We start from the raw sequence: 18002 nt of genomic DNA, 5'->3' as shown, positions 1-18002 counted from the left end.
GGAAGTTACTAACATCTTTATTCTCAAGTTGACTGAAATTAATGTTTCATATTTTCTTGATTGGTCAAAACAAGTTAAAATGTTACTCTAAAGTAAGAATGGATACAGAAAATTAGAAGCAAGTTCAAAACATTCAAATGCTTCAAAAATATTTCACTGGTGCTGAACATCCATGGCGAAGGCTCAGTTATAGAAATAATATTAGTAAAAGAGTGACACCTTTTAATAGGACTCCCTCTTCTTGCACCGTAAAGAAATAATGTTTATTTTGGCACATTTTAGGCTGCAGCCATTGACCAAGAGCACTGAGAGAAAATGACTGAACAGAATAATAAATAACATAAAAAACTAAAATATAACAAGAAAAAGTGTCCTCGGTTTGCCCTCTGTTATCATTTTAATCAGTATGAAAATAATGTGCACCGCCCTGAGGTATAAAACTTGGCAATAAGATTTATAAAAGTCAGACCTAAAATCAGCTCTGCAGAGTGAGAAAAATGGTCCACTGGTCAACGACCGGTTTCATGAGTCATAATATAAATAACAGGAAGAAACATACAACTTATGAGTAGTGAGAAAAAAACAAGCAATACAAAGAGACTAAAGGAGACCTTTTTTTTTTTTTTACATCTGCCAATTAAAGTCATTGCACATATTAATGCCCGTTCTCGAGTGTGCGAGAACTGGACTATTAACCGGTGCAAATAAATCCAAAACTGATCTAGGATAGCGTTTTAAACAGCTCGGGGGTCAAGGCTTTTCTAGTTCTTATGAAATGGTGTTAAAACTGGGGTCAAATCTGGCTGCACTCCAGAAAAAATTTAATCACAACTAAATTAGTAAACGTGTTAATAATATGTTTCTGTTTGGAGACGTCTCTGTGTGTAGCTTTCATTTTATATGAGATATCACCACAAAGTAAATGGAATTTAAACCTGATTGGAACATACAATTAATAAAAAATCCAGAGTCATATATGATCATATCAGACTGATATAATTGAATATTTTTTTCACTTTTTAAACAAGGTAATTAGAAATTAGCTGGACTCTACAAATACAGCAATGTTAAGACAAAAAGTCTACAGTGAAAAATAAAATCTGACCTGAATCTCAGATATTAATGACAATTAATTCTCTGCTTATTTATTATTTACATGATTATGTTTTGAGGTTTCAACCGAGATGCATGTTTACATATTATAGCCTAGTTAATAAATACTTTGCACTCACACAGTCTAATGCTTTGATTAGCGAAAAGGAGTGCAAAACATAATCCCTAAAATGTGCACATTTTTAAAAAATTGGTCAATCTTGCATACTGCATTCACTCATCAAGTCCCTGAAGTTCCTAGCTAGTACAAAATGTACTCTCCAAATGAGCCCAAGTTTGTCTCCTTGATCCACCTTACTCATGGTGCAACTGAGAGGTTATGGAAGCTAACGCCACCTACTGGCCAGATAATCCTCCACCGATGGCTACAGGCTGTTTTGACAGTATTTGATCAAGTTAAAATGTGCAATCTAGATTAAAAGCAAATTACATCCATTTTGTTACCTCGTCTAAGCTCCCCCCTAGGATAGGACGACTTTAAATCCTGGTCTATTGGACACTTCATTATAACCGTAAGCTGTTGTAGCTACAACGGCAGGACACCAGGTCAGGTTTCAGTCCAGAGCAGAATCCATATATGGAGTTGACTTTCGATTTCCCCTCTTGTTAATTGTAAACATGCAGGCTGTGCTGCAGAGCAGAGACAGGGGCCACACGCTGCTCAGAAACCATCTAGGAACCGGCATTAGAGAACCACAGTGGTCAAGGGTTTGTGACTGGTCCGGTTTTGGAGTTCATGGACTGCAGTGAGTCTGTAGAACAGGGTTCAGTCCTGCCTTGAGTGCAGACCTGTTGCTGACGTGACTCCTGTTTTCCACTGAGCTCTTCTTCACCCTCCTCATTAAGAAGGACCTCTTTGTTTTCCAAAACCAACTCCAGGGTGGGTCCTCGAGCTGCTCTTTCCTCCGGTTTCCCCTCTTCTCTCAGACGGAGTTTTATGTTCATGCTGACAAGTTTTTCTGATTTATCTGCAAAATAAAAAAAACCCTGAAAATTAAAAGCATAAACCCAGAAGCGACACGCATCGCACTCAGGAAATTAAGATCTGACATTATTGTCTATTTGTTTGAGGAATTATGTTTGTTTAAGAATTTAGTGATAAGTACAGTCTCATGATTAAAAAGTGCAGGTACAGCGATGGACACATTTATTGGCACCCCTAAAAACATTGAGCACATTTATGAAGAAGGTAAAAGAAAACTTAATTTGTTAATGGTTTTAATACTTTTGGTAACAGGGTAGCACTTAAGTCTTCTCCTGGAACTTCACAAGAAGCATGGAGTAAGCAGAGAGAGGCGTTTCTGAACAATCCTTCTTTTAATAACCGCTCTAGATCCTTCAGAGTCCTGAGTTCTTTTCACCCACAGATGTTTAATAGAGTTTAAGTCTGAGAACTGAGATGACCGAAGTTGGACCATGCATGCTAAAAAAAGGTTCCCAGGGCCTCTGGAGGAGAAACAGGCACACAGCACCATAGATTCTTCAACATACCTAACCGTGGGCATGAGGCGCTTTCACACATATTTTTCGTTTGTTTTATTCCAAACCTTCCTTAAATGATTAATCCTGAAAAGATGATTTTAGTCCCATCTGACCAAAGCACACAGCTGCAGTTAGAATCCCAGTAGAGTTTATAAAACTCCATATGTTTATGTTTGTGATAGTGGGACAGAATTGTTTTCACCCCCCAACCAGCACACAGGAAGATGGTGTCTAATGGTTTGGCTTAATGCTAAAGATGCCTCTCTTTGCTGCAGTTCTCCAAAGGTGAGCTCCTTACCATCCTCCTCACTGTATGTGGTGACAAGATAAATATATAAAAAATGTGTTGGTCCCTCTAAGATGTTTCTGCTCAAACCTAAAAGTTGGATTAAAAAATGCTTCAGTTACATTTAGTTGAAAATAAATTGTTAGGCATGCCAGTCATTTACCACTGTCAAATCTTTTAGAAAGAAATACTTAAAAATGTTTCCCCCTCCACTTAATCGCTTAGACTCTGTCTTGTCAGAGTTGTGCAGAGCGTAAAACTAAATGGGCTCATGATGGATTCATTCTTTAATGGACTCCTTGCATGGTAAAACGTAGTTCATTAGTTGCATTACAACTTCTTTATAGCTTTAAAAAGTACGCAACATAAACTGCTTTATCTTTCAGTCGTCTTTCTACTGACCCTCACCCTTTCCCAGCTGCCTCTCCTTTGGCAGCAGCAGCACCTCCACGTTGTGATGTTCCTCCAGGGCGGCTGTGAGTACAGAACCCTCACGGTTAAACAGAAACACTAAAGGCAAGCTGATGTCTTCGGTGGAGTCACCGTCTCCGACCATCTGGAAGAGCGGAGTCTCCTCGCTGTTACTCCCTTTGTGATGATCTGTGCAGCAAGGAAGTATTTGCAACAGTTCACTTACTGTGCAGTTCAGGCATTGAAAACTATGAAAAGTACTGTTAAAATAAAAAATTGTTTCCCTTCTGACCATAACCCTTACCTATAAAGATGACTCCACTTGCTCCTGCTTGTTGCAGCCAGAGAGCCTTGGCTGCAAACATGCAGTCTCCACGTAATGCCAGAGCAATACGGCCTTTGACCTTTGCTGCATTTTCTATTGGCCCACATGCAGTGTAGGGGGAAGCTTTCACTATGGTTCCTTTCACCTGTGGTACAGGAATTCATTTTAGTTTGTATTTCTGTTTATTTTAGTGAGAAAAACAAATGAAAACAAAATACCTAAGAAAGTACATTTTCTGAACTGATTTAGCAAAAGGCATTTGCAGCATTTAATACCATGAGAAAAAGATATATTCACAATATGATATTTTTTTTAAATATCAAATCTCTTTCGGGCTTTATGTTGACAATGGGCTCTTTATCTCACCCCATGCTCCTGCTTGGTGAGGTCCATCCCAAACTTGGCCGGTCCTGCGGTGAGGACTGTCCGGCCCAGAAACGGAGGGGATATTAGCTGGACGACATGCGGTACCACCAGCTCCTCCTCTGAACTCTGTCTCACTTCAGCGACAAGCTTTACACGGAACACTCCTTTATGCTGCTGCAGGTATTAAAATGTCAAAAACACAAATAACTACAACCTATTTAAATTCAGCATATTCCATCTTGTTCAAGTATGTTTTGTAACTAGAATATGATCATTTATTCACCGAAATCCATTCATGTTTATTTAAATTAAATGTGCAGTTAAGCTTGTGCTTATGTTCCTTAGGTTGCATGACTAATATTTTAATTACAGACTAACCATACTAACAAAATTATATTCTCTGTATACATACAAATAAAAATCAGTTCAAAACTTTGAATAAAACAACTTAAAGGTTGTGGATGTTTTTCTTTTCTTTCTTCTTTACTCTTAATTTTACTTCTTAGTTTAGTTGAATGTTATTAGGCTAGTTAAAGAGTTTGTTGACTGAAGCATTTTAACTTGAGATGGAAGTATTTTGTTAATAAATTCTTATATTTTGAACAGAAGTTGTTTTATTCTGTATATGTGTGCTTGTCTTGCTGTTTGAGAAAACCAGGGCGTGATTCACTACTTCATATACAGGTCCTTCTCAAAATATTAGCATATTGTGATAAAGTTCATTATTTTCCATAATGTCATGATGAAAATTTAACATTCATATATTTTAGATTCATTGCACACTAACTGAAATATTTCAGGTCTTTTATTGTCTTAATACGGATGATTTTGGCATACAGCTCATGAAAACCCAAAATTCCTATCTCACAAAATTAGCATATTATTAAAAGGGTCTCTAAACGAGCTATGAACCTAATCATCTGAATCAACGAGTTAACTCTAAACACCTGCAAAAGATTCCTGAGGCCTTTAAAACTCCCAGCCTGGTTCATCACTCTAAACCCCAATCATGGGTAAGACTGCCGACCTGACTGCTGTCCAGAAGGCCACTATTGACACCCTCAAGCAAGAGGGTAAGACACAGAAAGAAATTTCTGAACTAATAGGATGTTCCCAGAGTGCTGTATCAAGGCACCTCAGTGGGAAGTCTGTGGGAAGGAAAAAGTGTGGCAGAAAACGCTGCACAACGAGAAGAGGTGACCGGACCCTGAGGAAGATTGTGGAGAAAGGCCGATTCCAGACCTTGGGGGACCTGCGGAAGCAGTGGACTGAGTCTGGAGTAGAAACATCCAGAGCCACCGTGCACAGGCGTGTGCAGGAAATGGGCTACAGGTGCCGCATTCCCCAGGTCAAGCCACTTTTGAACCAGAAACAGCGGCAGAAGCGCCTGACCTGGGCTACAGAGAAGCAGCACTGGACTGTTGCTCAGTGGTCCAAAGTACTTTTTTCGGATGAAAGCAAATTCTGCATGTCATTCAGAAATCAAGGTGCCAGAGTCTGGAGGAAGACTGGGGAGAAGGAAATGCCAAAATGCCAGAAGTCCAGTGTCAAGTACCCACAGTCAGTGATGGTCTGGGGTGCCGTGTCAGCTGCTGGTGTTGGTCCACTGTGTTTTATCAAGGGCAGGGTCAATGCAGCTAGCTATCAGGAGATTTTGGAGCACTTCATGCTTCCATCTGCTGAAAAGCTTTATGGAGATGAAGATTTCATTTTTCAGCACGACCTGGCACCTGCTCACAGTGCCAAAACCACTGGTAAATGGTTTACTGACCATGGTATCACTGTGCTCAATTGGCCTGCCAACTCTCCTGACCTGAACCCCATAGAGAATCTGTGGGATATTGTGAAGAGAACATTGAGAGACTCAAGACCCAACACTCTGGATGAGCTAAAGGCCGCTATCGAAGCATCCTGGGCCTCCATAAGACCTCAGCAGTGCCACAGGCTGATTGCCTCCATGCCACGCCGCATTGAAGCAGTCATTTCTGCAAAAGGATTCCCGACCAAGTATTGAGTGCATAACTGTACATGATTATTTGAAGGTTGACGTTTTTTGTATTAAAAACACTTTTCTTTTATTGGTCGGATGAAATATGCTAATTTTGTGAGATAGGAATTTTGGGTTTTCATGAACTGTATGCCAAAATCATCCGTATTAAGACAATAAAAGACCTGAAATATTTCAGTTAATGTGCAATGAATCTAAAATATATGAATGTTACATTTTCATCATGACATTATGGAAAATAATGAACTTTATCACAATATGCTAATATTTTGAGAAGGACCTGTATAATACCACACCTCACCAAGCAGGTATTCATTAAACAAAACTGACAGAAACTGAGAGCCGTTTGGCCAAACCTACTGTTGCACAACACCATCTTGGAATCTGGATGTCTTAAATGCTCATATTTGAAATATTTCATAATTTAATATAACCAGGGTTTAAACTAGAAGACGCCACATGTGCTCTAGAGGTGTTGATAACTCTTCACTGAACACATATGAGAATCTGATGTAAATGAGGCCCAATATAAATACCTTTGGACCACTAGGCTCTCCTAGGGTAATGTCATTCAGAGGGGTGAGAGAGATGCCCATGCTCCTTAAGAACTCCTGGTTCCATGGTTCCATGCCGTTATCATGGAGCGGTAGTTCAATTTCCCTGTAAAGAGTAGGGAACTCACTTAGCTTCCCATTGGACATAACTGCAGCAGAAATACTGAGTCTCTTGCATGAAGTCCCACCTGACGGGTAGAGGGGTGAAGGCTCGTCCCACCCCGGTCAGGTACTTGTAGCCGTCCCTTATGGTTTTGGCAAACGAGGGGTTGTTGGGGAACAATGTCTCTGTGCTGGGACAGGAGTGTGTAAACAGATCCTCATGATGAGCAACAGCAGCATCCTCCTGCAAACCCAACAAAAACAAGGTAATGCATGAAGCCAGTGTAGTACTATGTAATAATTAACTTGCCTAAAAGGTTCATTCAACAGGGCAACTCTTCCCAAATAAACCATCAATGTGTATTTTTTTTAAATAAAACTACATAATAAAATGTTACATATATATATAATTTCAAGAGCACATCATCTTGCACAAACTGTTACCGTAACATTGGTCTGAACGGATGCTTGAGTCGTGGAGAGAGAGACGGGCAGTAAGTGAGCCTCTGTGGTGAAGATGTAGTCGTCTATATTAATCGGCAGCTGGCTCTTCTCCGAAAACAGCAGGTAGAGGTATTTGAACATCTCTGCCAGAAAGAACGAGTCCATCCTATACATAAACACAAAAACAGTAACATATGACAACCAAACAGTCGTGCGGTTTCCCTCAAAGGTTGGCTTCATTTGTCCCGAGCAGCACCTGTCTTCATGCGTCCCAGTACGGACGTCCTGCACGGCGGCAAAACCACAAGGCACCCTGGCAAAGGCGTTGAGCTTTTCCACTATGGATTGTCCCACTCTGAGGTAGTAAGGATCACCAGTGGCCTGCACAGATCAAATTATATCCTCAACCCCTTGTCAAAAGAAATACAAAGGACATGGAATTCAAACAGTGCAGAACAGGAGCACTTTTATTTGGTCGGGTATTTTACCTGGAGTTTCTAGACTGAAAAATGCTTTAGGATTTTCCTACATTTAAACATAGAGATGTACTTATAATTATAGTGAGAATGGACAAGGGTTTGTAGGGATTAATGAAAGAGCAGCTTTGGCTATCTGGAGAGAGAGAGAGATTTGTTGATTTTTTTATGTGTCTTTACCTTTTTATTCTCACCAACACATTTTGTTTGTTTCTTTTATGATTTCTTGGAATCTTTTTGTGTGTGTTTTTTTTTTTTACATTGCAAATAAATCAAACTATAGAACTAAACCAGTGGAGTTTTTTTTGGGTCAGGGTGTCCACCTTGTAGAGGTAATAAGTGCTTTCTGCAAACTCTGGTCTCAGAAGGTGTTGGCCCCAGTGAACTCTGAACTCTGTGGTAAAAGCCTGTACGGAGATTAATCAAAGGAAGAAAACGTAAGGCAGTGACTGTTGACACTGATGAACAGATTCAACAACAACAAAAGAAAGTAGCTACGTAATGTCACTTAATAAAAACACAAACTTTATCATTATTATGACATAATTATTCTTGCGTATTATGAATATTTGTCTACTGCATTATAATAAATAAAGCCAACAGGAGTCGGGGATTCTTTACCTCTGGAAGGAACTTGTGCTGCTTTGTGACTTGGTATAGCATCTCATGAGTTTCTATGGCTGGTTTCAGATCTCCAGTTAAAACCTATGCAAACAATATAAATGTTTTTTTGTTTTTAGAATAAGCCATCTTTATCTGCTATCTACCATTTACTAATTGAAGCAGATGTAATGAATGGAGTGTATTTTTTAAACTGTGTGTCTGACCTGTAATCCGGGGAAGAAAGCGAGCAGAGAATCCATCCAGCTGCGAACGCTCACAGTGGGATTGTGCATGTGTACGTTGAGCAGAAGAGGAGGCTGGCTGATGAACTTCATAATAGCACTGTAGTGCTGTTAGAAACAAATGTCATAAAAACTGGATCACATAAAAGTTGCTTAAAGCATCAAGTGAGAAGATGTGTGCTACTGATGTAGAATGGCATGCAAAATTACTCACACCCCTTCAGCCCTTCCGTATTTTGCCACGTTAAACCCGCACGTTTCAGTGTAGTGTTTTCAATTTCTTACAAATAAAAATCAGAAAACTGTGGCATACGTTTGTTCACAGTGATTATCTTGTCTTTGGGTTTGTTTCTACCGTCTTTGCATTTGTAGAGACTGAGATCCTGTCCATCCTTCCTTTCAAAATAGCTCAAGCTCAGCCAGACTAGATGGAGAGTGTCTGTCAACATCAGTGTTTTTAAATCTTGCCGCAGATTCTCATTTGAATTGAGATCTGGGGCCCCATGTACAAAAGAGTGTGCAGCTTTCATAATAAAAGTTTGTGGTATGCAGAAGTTGTTATTGCGGAGCACAAAAAAAATCAGAGGTACGAAACTGCGCGACACGTCACCGCACACGTAGCCTTCATACATCCCGATTTGCGGTGGATTTGACATAGCTGCCCGTGGCACTTGGACCACCTGGTCCCCGCCCCTAAATACATATGCAAAGTAGTATAAATAGCCGGAAGTCACCCATCATGTGTCCAAATAACCATGGCAACGGTGCTGTGACAGTCAAAGAACCGGTTCCTTTCGCTGGAAAAACGCTAAGAGAGACTGTGTCTACACACCATGAGGGATATTTGTAGTCAGTTACAGCAAACCAAACACTACTTGACTGACATCAGCGACTAAAACCTGACTGAAAATAAAACTTTTGTTGGCTCGTACCTGTTTAGTTCGACAATGTGTGTTTCTAAACCAAACGGCGCTGTTTAGCTGCTGCACTGAGCTCATTCAGAGCTGATCATCATGATGACATGAATATGCCTCCTTCATTTCTGTTAGGAAGACTCTCACCACAAACACTGTGTGAAATACTTTAAATCTTTACAACCATTCAGGACATCACATTAAAAAACATTTGAAAATAACTTAGTAGCCAGCCATCACGCATGGAGCTTTCCCAACAGAACTATAATTATTAGATTCATTATAATTATTTTCATAGGTTGCACATTAAATTTCTATTCATAAAAGCGTTTTCTCTTAGAGCTGGTGCCATTAGAGCAGTGTGAATGCAGTCCATAGCTCTGATTACATTCAGAAATAGGCTCCTCACTGCAAATGAGAGCCACAGTTTAGGGGACCTTTATATATCTGAGCAACATATGGATGAGGCCGTCCCGTATGACTGGCATGGCAAGCTCCGGTTGAAAGGATCGCAGCATAGTGAGAACTGGAACTGGCACCGGCGACGCACGGTTCCTCCTGATTTCCCTCTGTAACACTGAGGCCAGCTCCGTGCAGAGCTGCAAGGTGATGCCCTGGGCAATCTAAAGTGGCAAATAAGACCTGCATCATCATGTACCAGCAGATCAGTACGGTCTATGGAAAAAACGCTCCCTTCAGTGTCTTCCATTGGTGATGTCCTCCAGCTGTGCCAATGTTGCAACTGTCCCACAATAACGCGCAACTTTACGCAGCTATTTATGGACATGTGATTGTCTCCAGCCTGTCCAACTTAGGAATCATCAAACCTGACTTGTTTGGAATTAATCTGCTGATCCAACACAAGTTTCTTTTTAAATGAGAATGAAAGTGCCCCCTTAGATGATTCACATGCATTTTATCCTCCTCGACGCACAGACCGCTGAGCTTTTCCTTCTACAGGTGACAGAAACAGAGAACGTTTTACAGTTTCCATCCGACTGAGGTTGTTTCCATTTTCTGAGCTGTGTTACGTTATTATATGACGAGAAATGTGATTCAGTTTGGTCGCCCGGGTTTAAACCATAAAAGCTAAAACTCATGAAAAAACATTAGGTTTGATGCTTCATGAATTAAATCAAGCTCAATGGAGTCATATTTCAGTGGATTTAGATGAGTTTTAGTTTTCTGTAGTTTATTAATGTCGATTGAAAAAGTGCGTGTCTTCTGCACACTTTCACGCAACGTTCATTTTTGTACATGCCGAGTTGAGCGTAAAACATTGCGCCGCAAGATTTTTATGCTACCACCACTGTGTTTTACAGTGGGGATGTGACATCGGGTTTTGCTTTTAGATTGTCGTCTGATCTGACCTGCGCATGTTTACTACGTGTTTACTGTGTCGCCTACGTATCCTGATGGAAAGGACCAACACGACTTCACACAGCTTTTTTAGCCACTTATATATACAAGCCAGATTTGTGGAGTGCATGACTAACTTTTTTATAGTGATTATTCAGAAAACATTTTCAAAACCAATTTCCCTCCATTTCAATATAATGTTCTACTGTGTTGGTCTATGGCTTAAAATACATTGAAGGTTGCAGTTACAACCAGGCAAATATGAAAACCTTCAAGCTGTCTCAACAGTTTAGCAAGGCAGCCTACTAGTCATTTACTGAAGGAAGACTTACAATGTTGAACCTCTGTAGGAATGTATTGTCTCCTAAAAGAATGTAGGCCTTCATCAGATATTCATAGTATGAGTCGATTCCTGCGCCAACTCCACTATCTGCAAAAGCAGAAGCGAAAAGGCTGTTAAATTACAACAATGTGGGATTTTTATCAAGATTTTGCAATAACAGGAGAGAATCTGGGATTTCGCAAATGTACACTAGACATACAGTATGTGTGCTAGAATGATCTTACCTTTCCTGACCCATTCTCCATTATGGATATTGATCACAGTTCCCACTAAGTCACTTCCTCTTTGTCTCCTCTCCCAGAGGACATCCAGGGCCTTCCTAGCATGTTCCTATGAAACATCAATAGAGCAGTCAGGTTTAGTTTTCAAGATAAGGCCAACTAATGTCACACCTCAGTAATCACACGTGTACAGCACACTAAAGCACAAAAACAAGCATTAAAGGAGAACTCTAATTATGGGCTGGCGCTACCTCAAACACAGATTCTCCTGACAGTCTGCTGAGAGCAGCAAACTCTAGGATCATCGTCCCTGCGCATGCCGTACACGTGTCAGATTCAGTGCCAGTGCGTGAAAGTGGGCTCAAGATGCCATACCGCAGATTCACCTGGTAAAGCGAAAAAAAATAAATATATCACTTAACTGAGACAAAAAAGAATAGCTAAACGAGCTATTAAATAAAATCAGAAATGTTTACTGTCAATGAATTTTGCTCGAGTTCACTGAACTGTGCAGAACTAGTTTTAGTACTAAATGAGACGGTCATGTGTCCATTCCTCTCCCGACTCAGGCCCTGTCTACACCAACACTAATATTTAGCAAAACATTTTCTCAATGATTGCTTTCTTACAGGTTTCTTAACATCTGTCTTTCTTTCTCCTTGGTCAGATGACGTTAAAAGTTCAAATGCACACTAAAACAACTTATTGACTTAGAGGAAATGGTAAACTGCCTTATAGAAAATGATCCCCAACTGATGTGGAAGAACCCACCACTGCTTATATATAATCTGGGTGGGTGGTATGAGTTTTTCAGTGTTTTTTTTATTTTATTTCAAAGGCTATGTGGTTGCAGGTTTTATGTTGTACAACCAAATGTCTTCTTGAAAAGGTTTTTATGGTCAGATGAGACAGAAAAAGGAACTATCTGGCCACTTTGACAATATGTATGTTTGGAAACGTCAAGGTGAAGATTTAAATCCAAAGAACACTATGCCAACTGTTAAGCATGGGGGTGGTAGCATCGTGCTGTGGGAATATTTTTGAGAACAAATGATGACTATTTTTAAACTCGTCACTGGAACTGTATCCAAAGTTTTGATGCCAAAGCCTTAAATATAGTAATTGCTAGGAAATTTTTTTTGGCCCTTTTGAACTTCTAAATGTAAAATACTGTAAATGTTTATAAATGTTGTGCTTTATCCCTATCTTCCTGTGTCAAAGAATAGCCAAAATGTTGCACATAAAACCTAATGCACCACCTGAGGCATGAACAGTGAAGGTTCCCAGTATATTAATACCTGATAGCAAAAACTTTAAACTAAAGGCTTCAAGTGGAACAAAGTGATATTTAAGTTACATATAACATGGAAATGTGTTGTTTTTTTAGTCAATATTAATTAAGAAAAGCCTTTTTTCTCTTGTACTAGATGGAACATACAGTATTTCCAGCGTTTTGCAGACTATATAATGGGATTTTAACAATATCCATTTATATTAGAGCATTAATCAGTCCCTTTAAAACCATGATGTCTACCTTAGGGTAGGGAAGGCCACTACTGGTGTTGAAGGCAGGAAGTAGTCGATGGCCTAGCTCTACGGCCATGTGAAGGAGCTCATCACGATACCACTGCATCCTCTCGCCACGCTGCCTGAGCAGGTCAGCCATCACATGCCCCCCCAAAAGACCACTGGACACACGTTTTCAGTATGATAAACATGACAGGACATGCTCAACATGTAAAGTAAACAGGTCAAGTTTGTTTTATACCCTAAAACCCTGATGTTGGTCTCAAACACAGACACCACCACATCGTTGTCCAAGCGCACGTCCCTCACAGCCTTCCTCACTGCATCCTCAAACTCGTCCAGCTTGTTCAACACCTGTGCACATGCACACATGCAGCAAGGAAAAACAGCTCAAATGTCAAAAAGGAAGTAGGTGGAATAAACTCCTACTTATGCTGGTAAACAGATGAAAAGGAAGTGCATACCACTAATGTATCAAGGGTGTCGATCAGAGTGAGAGAAAACCTACAGAACAGGTGGCAGAAATGTTACGTTATAGCGAAAGGAGGTCATGTCACACTTTTCTGCTTATCTTTATTTTTTAATGCTCTATATTCTGTTTAAATAAGCAGAATATAACAATGTACTCCTTTATGCCATCACCTAAAATCCCATTTATTGTGTTTTATTTCCCTTACAGCAAAATATTTATTAAATAATATATATTTGTTTGAACAGCTTTTTTCTTTGGTATTATAATCAATAAAAAGTTCAGAAAAATAACTGTGGTAAGACTGCAAAGAAATGGTAAAGCCACATGACAGGCAGCACAGACTTTTAATAAACTATTTTAACTCATTTACACTAAACAGGAAGCCGTGAAACATCACTTGATGTTCATCAAATGCAGAAGAAAGGTGTTCTTACTTCCCCAAGGAGTCGTCAATGTCCCCTCTGTTAGGTTCTTCTCCACGCACTCTCCCTTTGCAGCTTAGAGGCATCAGCTCGTCTGCTGGATAGGCATATTTCTGCGACAGTAACAGCTACAATTAGGTGTGCCACGACCATCACATAATCATTAGTTTCATGCTATTTAAGCTTTTTAATCATCGCTCGTATAGCTGTTATTCAGTTGTATAAAATAAATTTAATAAACCTCTGAGCCTCGCATCTTCTTGTACGGCTCAAGACTGATTTGGGAGTTGGAGCCATCAACTGTTTAACCTCTGCCCTCCACCCCCTGGAGGGCAATCCTCCCCATTCTCAGGAGCAAGCAACTCTACATTGACTGGGCATCCATAAAAGCAACAGAAAATGTGTTCAACGTGAAACTGAGTTGTTTTTTTTATTTTTTATCTGGTGCTTGTGCAGACCCCAACTCCCTTACTACTGCTGCTCTGGGATACTGCCCATATGCCCCATATCAAAGCCTGCCACTGCTTAGGTCAATTATGTGTTTGCTGTTGTTTTTTATTATATTATTTTTACTGGATGGACCACATGTTGTTAAGCAACTACATTCTAAACACAGCATTTTTTAAAATCTTTTTTTCAGCAAAATAAAAAAAAACAGTTTTTCTTTAAAGTGCCAATTAACTGCTGCTAGATTATCAAAAAATGTTTTACAGGTTTCAGAATCAGAGGATCAGAATCAGAAAAGCTTTATTGCCAAGTACGTTTTTGGACATACAAGGAATTTGTTTTGGCGTAGTCGGTGCAATACAGTACAAATTAAACAGTATAAACATATCTACAATATAATATAAATATAAGTGCACAGTTTTAAGTGAGTGAGAGTAAATATAGAGCAGTATAAGATGCAAGAGCAATACAACAGTGCAGGTGATCATTGTGCAAGTAAAGCAGGAGTCCAAGCTGAGCGTTAATGTAACACATAGAGTTACAGGTTACAGGTGTCCTGTCAGCAAAAAAAGGGGGGGTGTGGGGGAAAGGGACAGTGTCAGGGTGGTTTCCGGGCTTTGTTAACCAGGCTGGTGGCAGATGGGAAAAAACTGTTCTTGTGGCGTGAGGTTTTGGTCCAGATGGACCGCAGCCTCCTGCCAGAGGGGAGAGTCTCAAAGAGTCTGTGACCGGGGTGGGAGGGATCAGCCAGAATCTTCCCTGCCCGCTTCAGGGTCCTGGAGGTGTACAGTTCCTGGAGCGACAGTAGACTGCAGCCAATCACCTTCTCAGCAGACCGAATGACACGCTGCAGCCTGCCCTTATCCTTGGCTGTAGCAGCAGCGTACCAGATGGTGATGGAGGAGGTGAGGATGGACTCAATGATGGCTGTGTAGAAGTGCACCATCATAGTCTTTGGCAGGTTGAATTTCTTCAGCTGCCGCAGGAAGAACATCCTCTGCTGGGCTTTCTTGATGAGGGAGCTGATGTTTGGCTCCCACTTGAGATCCTGGGAGATGATGGTTCCCAGGAAGCGGAAAGATTCCACAGTGTCAATTGTGGAGTCACAGAGGGTGATGGGGGCAGGTGGGGCTGGGTTCTGCCTGAAGTTCACAACCATCTCCACTGTCTTTAGAGCGTTGAGCTCAAGGTTGTTCTGGCTGCACCAGTCCAACAGATGGTCCACCTCCCATCTGTACGCAGACTCGTCACCATCAGAGATGAGTCCGATCAGGGTGGTGTCGTCCGCAAACTTCAGAAGCTTGACAGACTGGTGACTGGAGGTGCAGCTGTTGGTGTACAGGGAGAAGAGCAGAGGAGAGAGAACACAGCCTTGGGGGGAACCGGTGCTGATGGTCAGAGAGTCAGAGACGTGCTTCCCCAGCCTCACGCGCTGCTTCCTGTCAGACAGGAAGTCAGTGTTCCACCTGCAGGTGGAGTCGGGCACACTCAGCTGGGAGAGCTTCTCCTGTAGCAGAACTGGGACGATGGTGTTGAAGGCAGAGCTGAAATCCACAAACAGGATCCTGGCATAGGTTCCTGTGGAGTCCAGGTGCCGGAGGATGAAGTGAAGGGCTAGGTTGACTGCATCATCTACAGACCTGTTGGCTCTGTAGGCAAACTGCAGGGGGTCCAGGAGGGGGTCGGTGATGTCTTTTAGGTGTGAGAGCACAAGGCGCTCAAAGGACTTCATCACCACAGAGGTCAGGACGACGGGTCTGAAGTCATTAAGCCCTGTGGTCCTTGGCTTCTTGGGAACAGGGACGATGGGGGAGGACTTGAAGCAGGCTGGCACATGACATGTCTCCAGTGAGGTGTTAAAAATGTCTGTGAAGACTGGAGACAGTTGATCAGCGCAGTGCTTCAGGCTGGCTGGTGAGACAGAATCCGGACCAGCAGCTTTCCGGGGGTTCTGTCTCCTGAAGAGTTTGTTGACGTCCCTCTCCTGGATGGAAAGAGCCGTCCTCGGCGTGGGTAGGGGGCTGGTGGGGGGGAACTTCAGGGTGGGGGTTGGAGGTGCCAAGGCCCCTCTTGAGGTTGGAGAGATGGGGGTGGTGGATTGTGGCTGCAGCTGTTGGGGGGCGTCGTGGGGGATGGTTGCAGGACTGTCCCTTTGTCTTTCAAAGCGGCAGTAGAACTCGTTCAGGTCGTTGGCGAGGCGTCGGTCGTTGATGGAGTGGGGGGCTTTCGGCTTGTAGTTGGTGATTTGCTTGAGCCCTTTCCAGACAGACGCAGAGTCGTTGGCTGAGAACTGGTTTTGGAGCTTCTCAGAGTACAGTCGTTTGGCCTCTTTCACTGCCTTGCCAAACTTGTACTTCGCCTCTCTGTATATGTCTTTGTCCCCACTCCTGAAGGCCTTTTCCTTATCCAGTCTTAACCTTCTGAGTTTAGCTGTGAACCAGGGTTTGTCGTTGTTGTAACTCACCCTGGTGCATGATGGTACACAGCTGTCCTCACAGAAGCTGATGTAGGAAGTCACAGCCTCTGTGTACTCGTCCAGACTGTTGGTAGTAGTCCTGAACACATCCCAGTCTGTACAGCCTAAACACGCCTGGAGATTCTCCACAGCCTCACTGCTCCACTTCCTTGTCGTCCTCACAACAGGTTTGCAGAGCTTTAGTTTCTGCCTGTATGCAGGAATCAGGTGGACCATGATGTGGTCGGATTGGCCCAGTGCAGCACGTGGGACGGCGTGATAAGCGTCTCAGATAAGTTTACAATTTCTAAATCTGATTCGACTGTCTGTTAAATACATTAAAATTAATAAAAAATGTGCAGGTTGGGAGTTTGTGCTGCATTGCAACACCTGTCAGCTTTTTCAGAAATGGGGCACATTTGTAATCCTATTATTACAGAGCTGAGTTTGAAAAAGTGATTATACAAAAATTATAGCAAAATACTTGGTGAAACTATTGAATTTATATCTACTTTATCATCTTGTTTTCCAACACATATGTGGACTCGCTGCTTTCGATCTTTATAAGTTTCTTCTAAACATTTGTCTTTACGGTCTGCAAAAATTCCTACGTGTTGTTCACTTTGCATGCAATTTTTTGTATATATTATTATTGTAACTTTTAATTTCTGCCACAGTCTGGTTGTTATCCTGATAGTACTTACTGAATAACTCAGTGAATGGATGCTCTGCAATTATGATTCTTTGCTCAGACAAAGCTATACCTTTCCCCTCTTCGCTAAATTAAGGCGGGATCTTTTCAAAACTAGGTCAGACTAGAATCCGGGGATGTTAAATAAGAAACATTGTATGGATCTTTAGTTGGATCCAGCGAATTTGGTTTCTCCCCATCTCCACCAATAAAACTGTATTACTCAGGCAACCTTGGATGCAACAAGTAAACAAAAGACTTTACTTGTCCTTACCATGTAACTCCCATAGGCATGGTCAAACATTTCAAGAATTTGGTTTCTGTAAAAAAAATATATAACAGTATAACATAAAATGAGTCTCTCTTCCCAGGTTATTACAGGTATTTAAGGTCTGTTATTTACAGAAGAGCTGTGTTTTGCACCCGTTTTTACCTGATGTTGGTCTTCTCTTCTGGTGTCATGCTCTGATTCTCCAAACAATTCACCCAGCTAAGAAGACTGGTGATCAGAAGCGTCTTCAACATCATCTCGGCGGCAAAACACAAGCCCAGTTTCCCACAAGGTTTATCACCAAGCCTCCAAGTGTAACATAAGGCTTTAATGAGAACAAATTCCTCTCTATCCAGCACCCAACTAAATCAAACAGTCCAGCTGACTTCTGTCAGAACGCAGCTCATCTTCATGTGATGTTGAGAAATGGCACAGTTTTAGCTACCTTCCAATGTCCATTTTCCCAGC

General features: G+C 41.4%; 1 protein-coding gene across 1 annotated transcript; it reads right to left on the bottom strand.

The window, feature by feature from the left end:
- On the bottom strand, positions 1-17902 carry si:ch211-282j22.3 (ER degradation-enhancing alpha-mannosidase-like protein 3; the record flags this gene model as incomplete). Its single annotated transcript, XM_047373369.1, has 20 exons — positions 1-2081; positions 3290-3481; positions 3597-3762; positions 3984-4157; positions 6528-6651; positions 6734-6891; positions 7092-7257; positions 7348-7472; positions 7891-7974; positions 8189-8272; positions 8395-8520; positions 11018-11115; positions 11253-11358; positions 11501-11635; positions 12784-12937; positions 13018-13130; positions 13241-13280; positions 13683-13783; positions 17538-17583; positions 17697-17902. Coding segments are annotated over 20 exons (2664 nt in total), but the record flags the coding sequence as incomplete, so codon positions are not given.
- Between the last annotated feature and the right edge of the window lie 100 nt (positions 17903-18002).

This window comes from Girardinichthys multiradiatus, chromosome 8 (assembly GCF_021462225.1).
Source record: "Girardinichthys multiradiatus isolate DD_20200921_A chromosome 8, DD_fGirMul_XY1, whole genome shotgun sequence".
NCBI classification, from domain to species: Eukaryota; Metazoa; Chordata; class Actinopteri; order Cyprinodontiformes; family Goodeidae; genus Girardinichthys; species Girardinichthys multiradiatus.
This window is presented reverse-complemented; position numbering and strand designations above follow the sequence as displayed.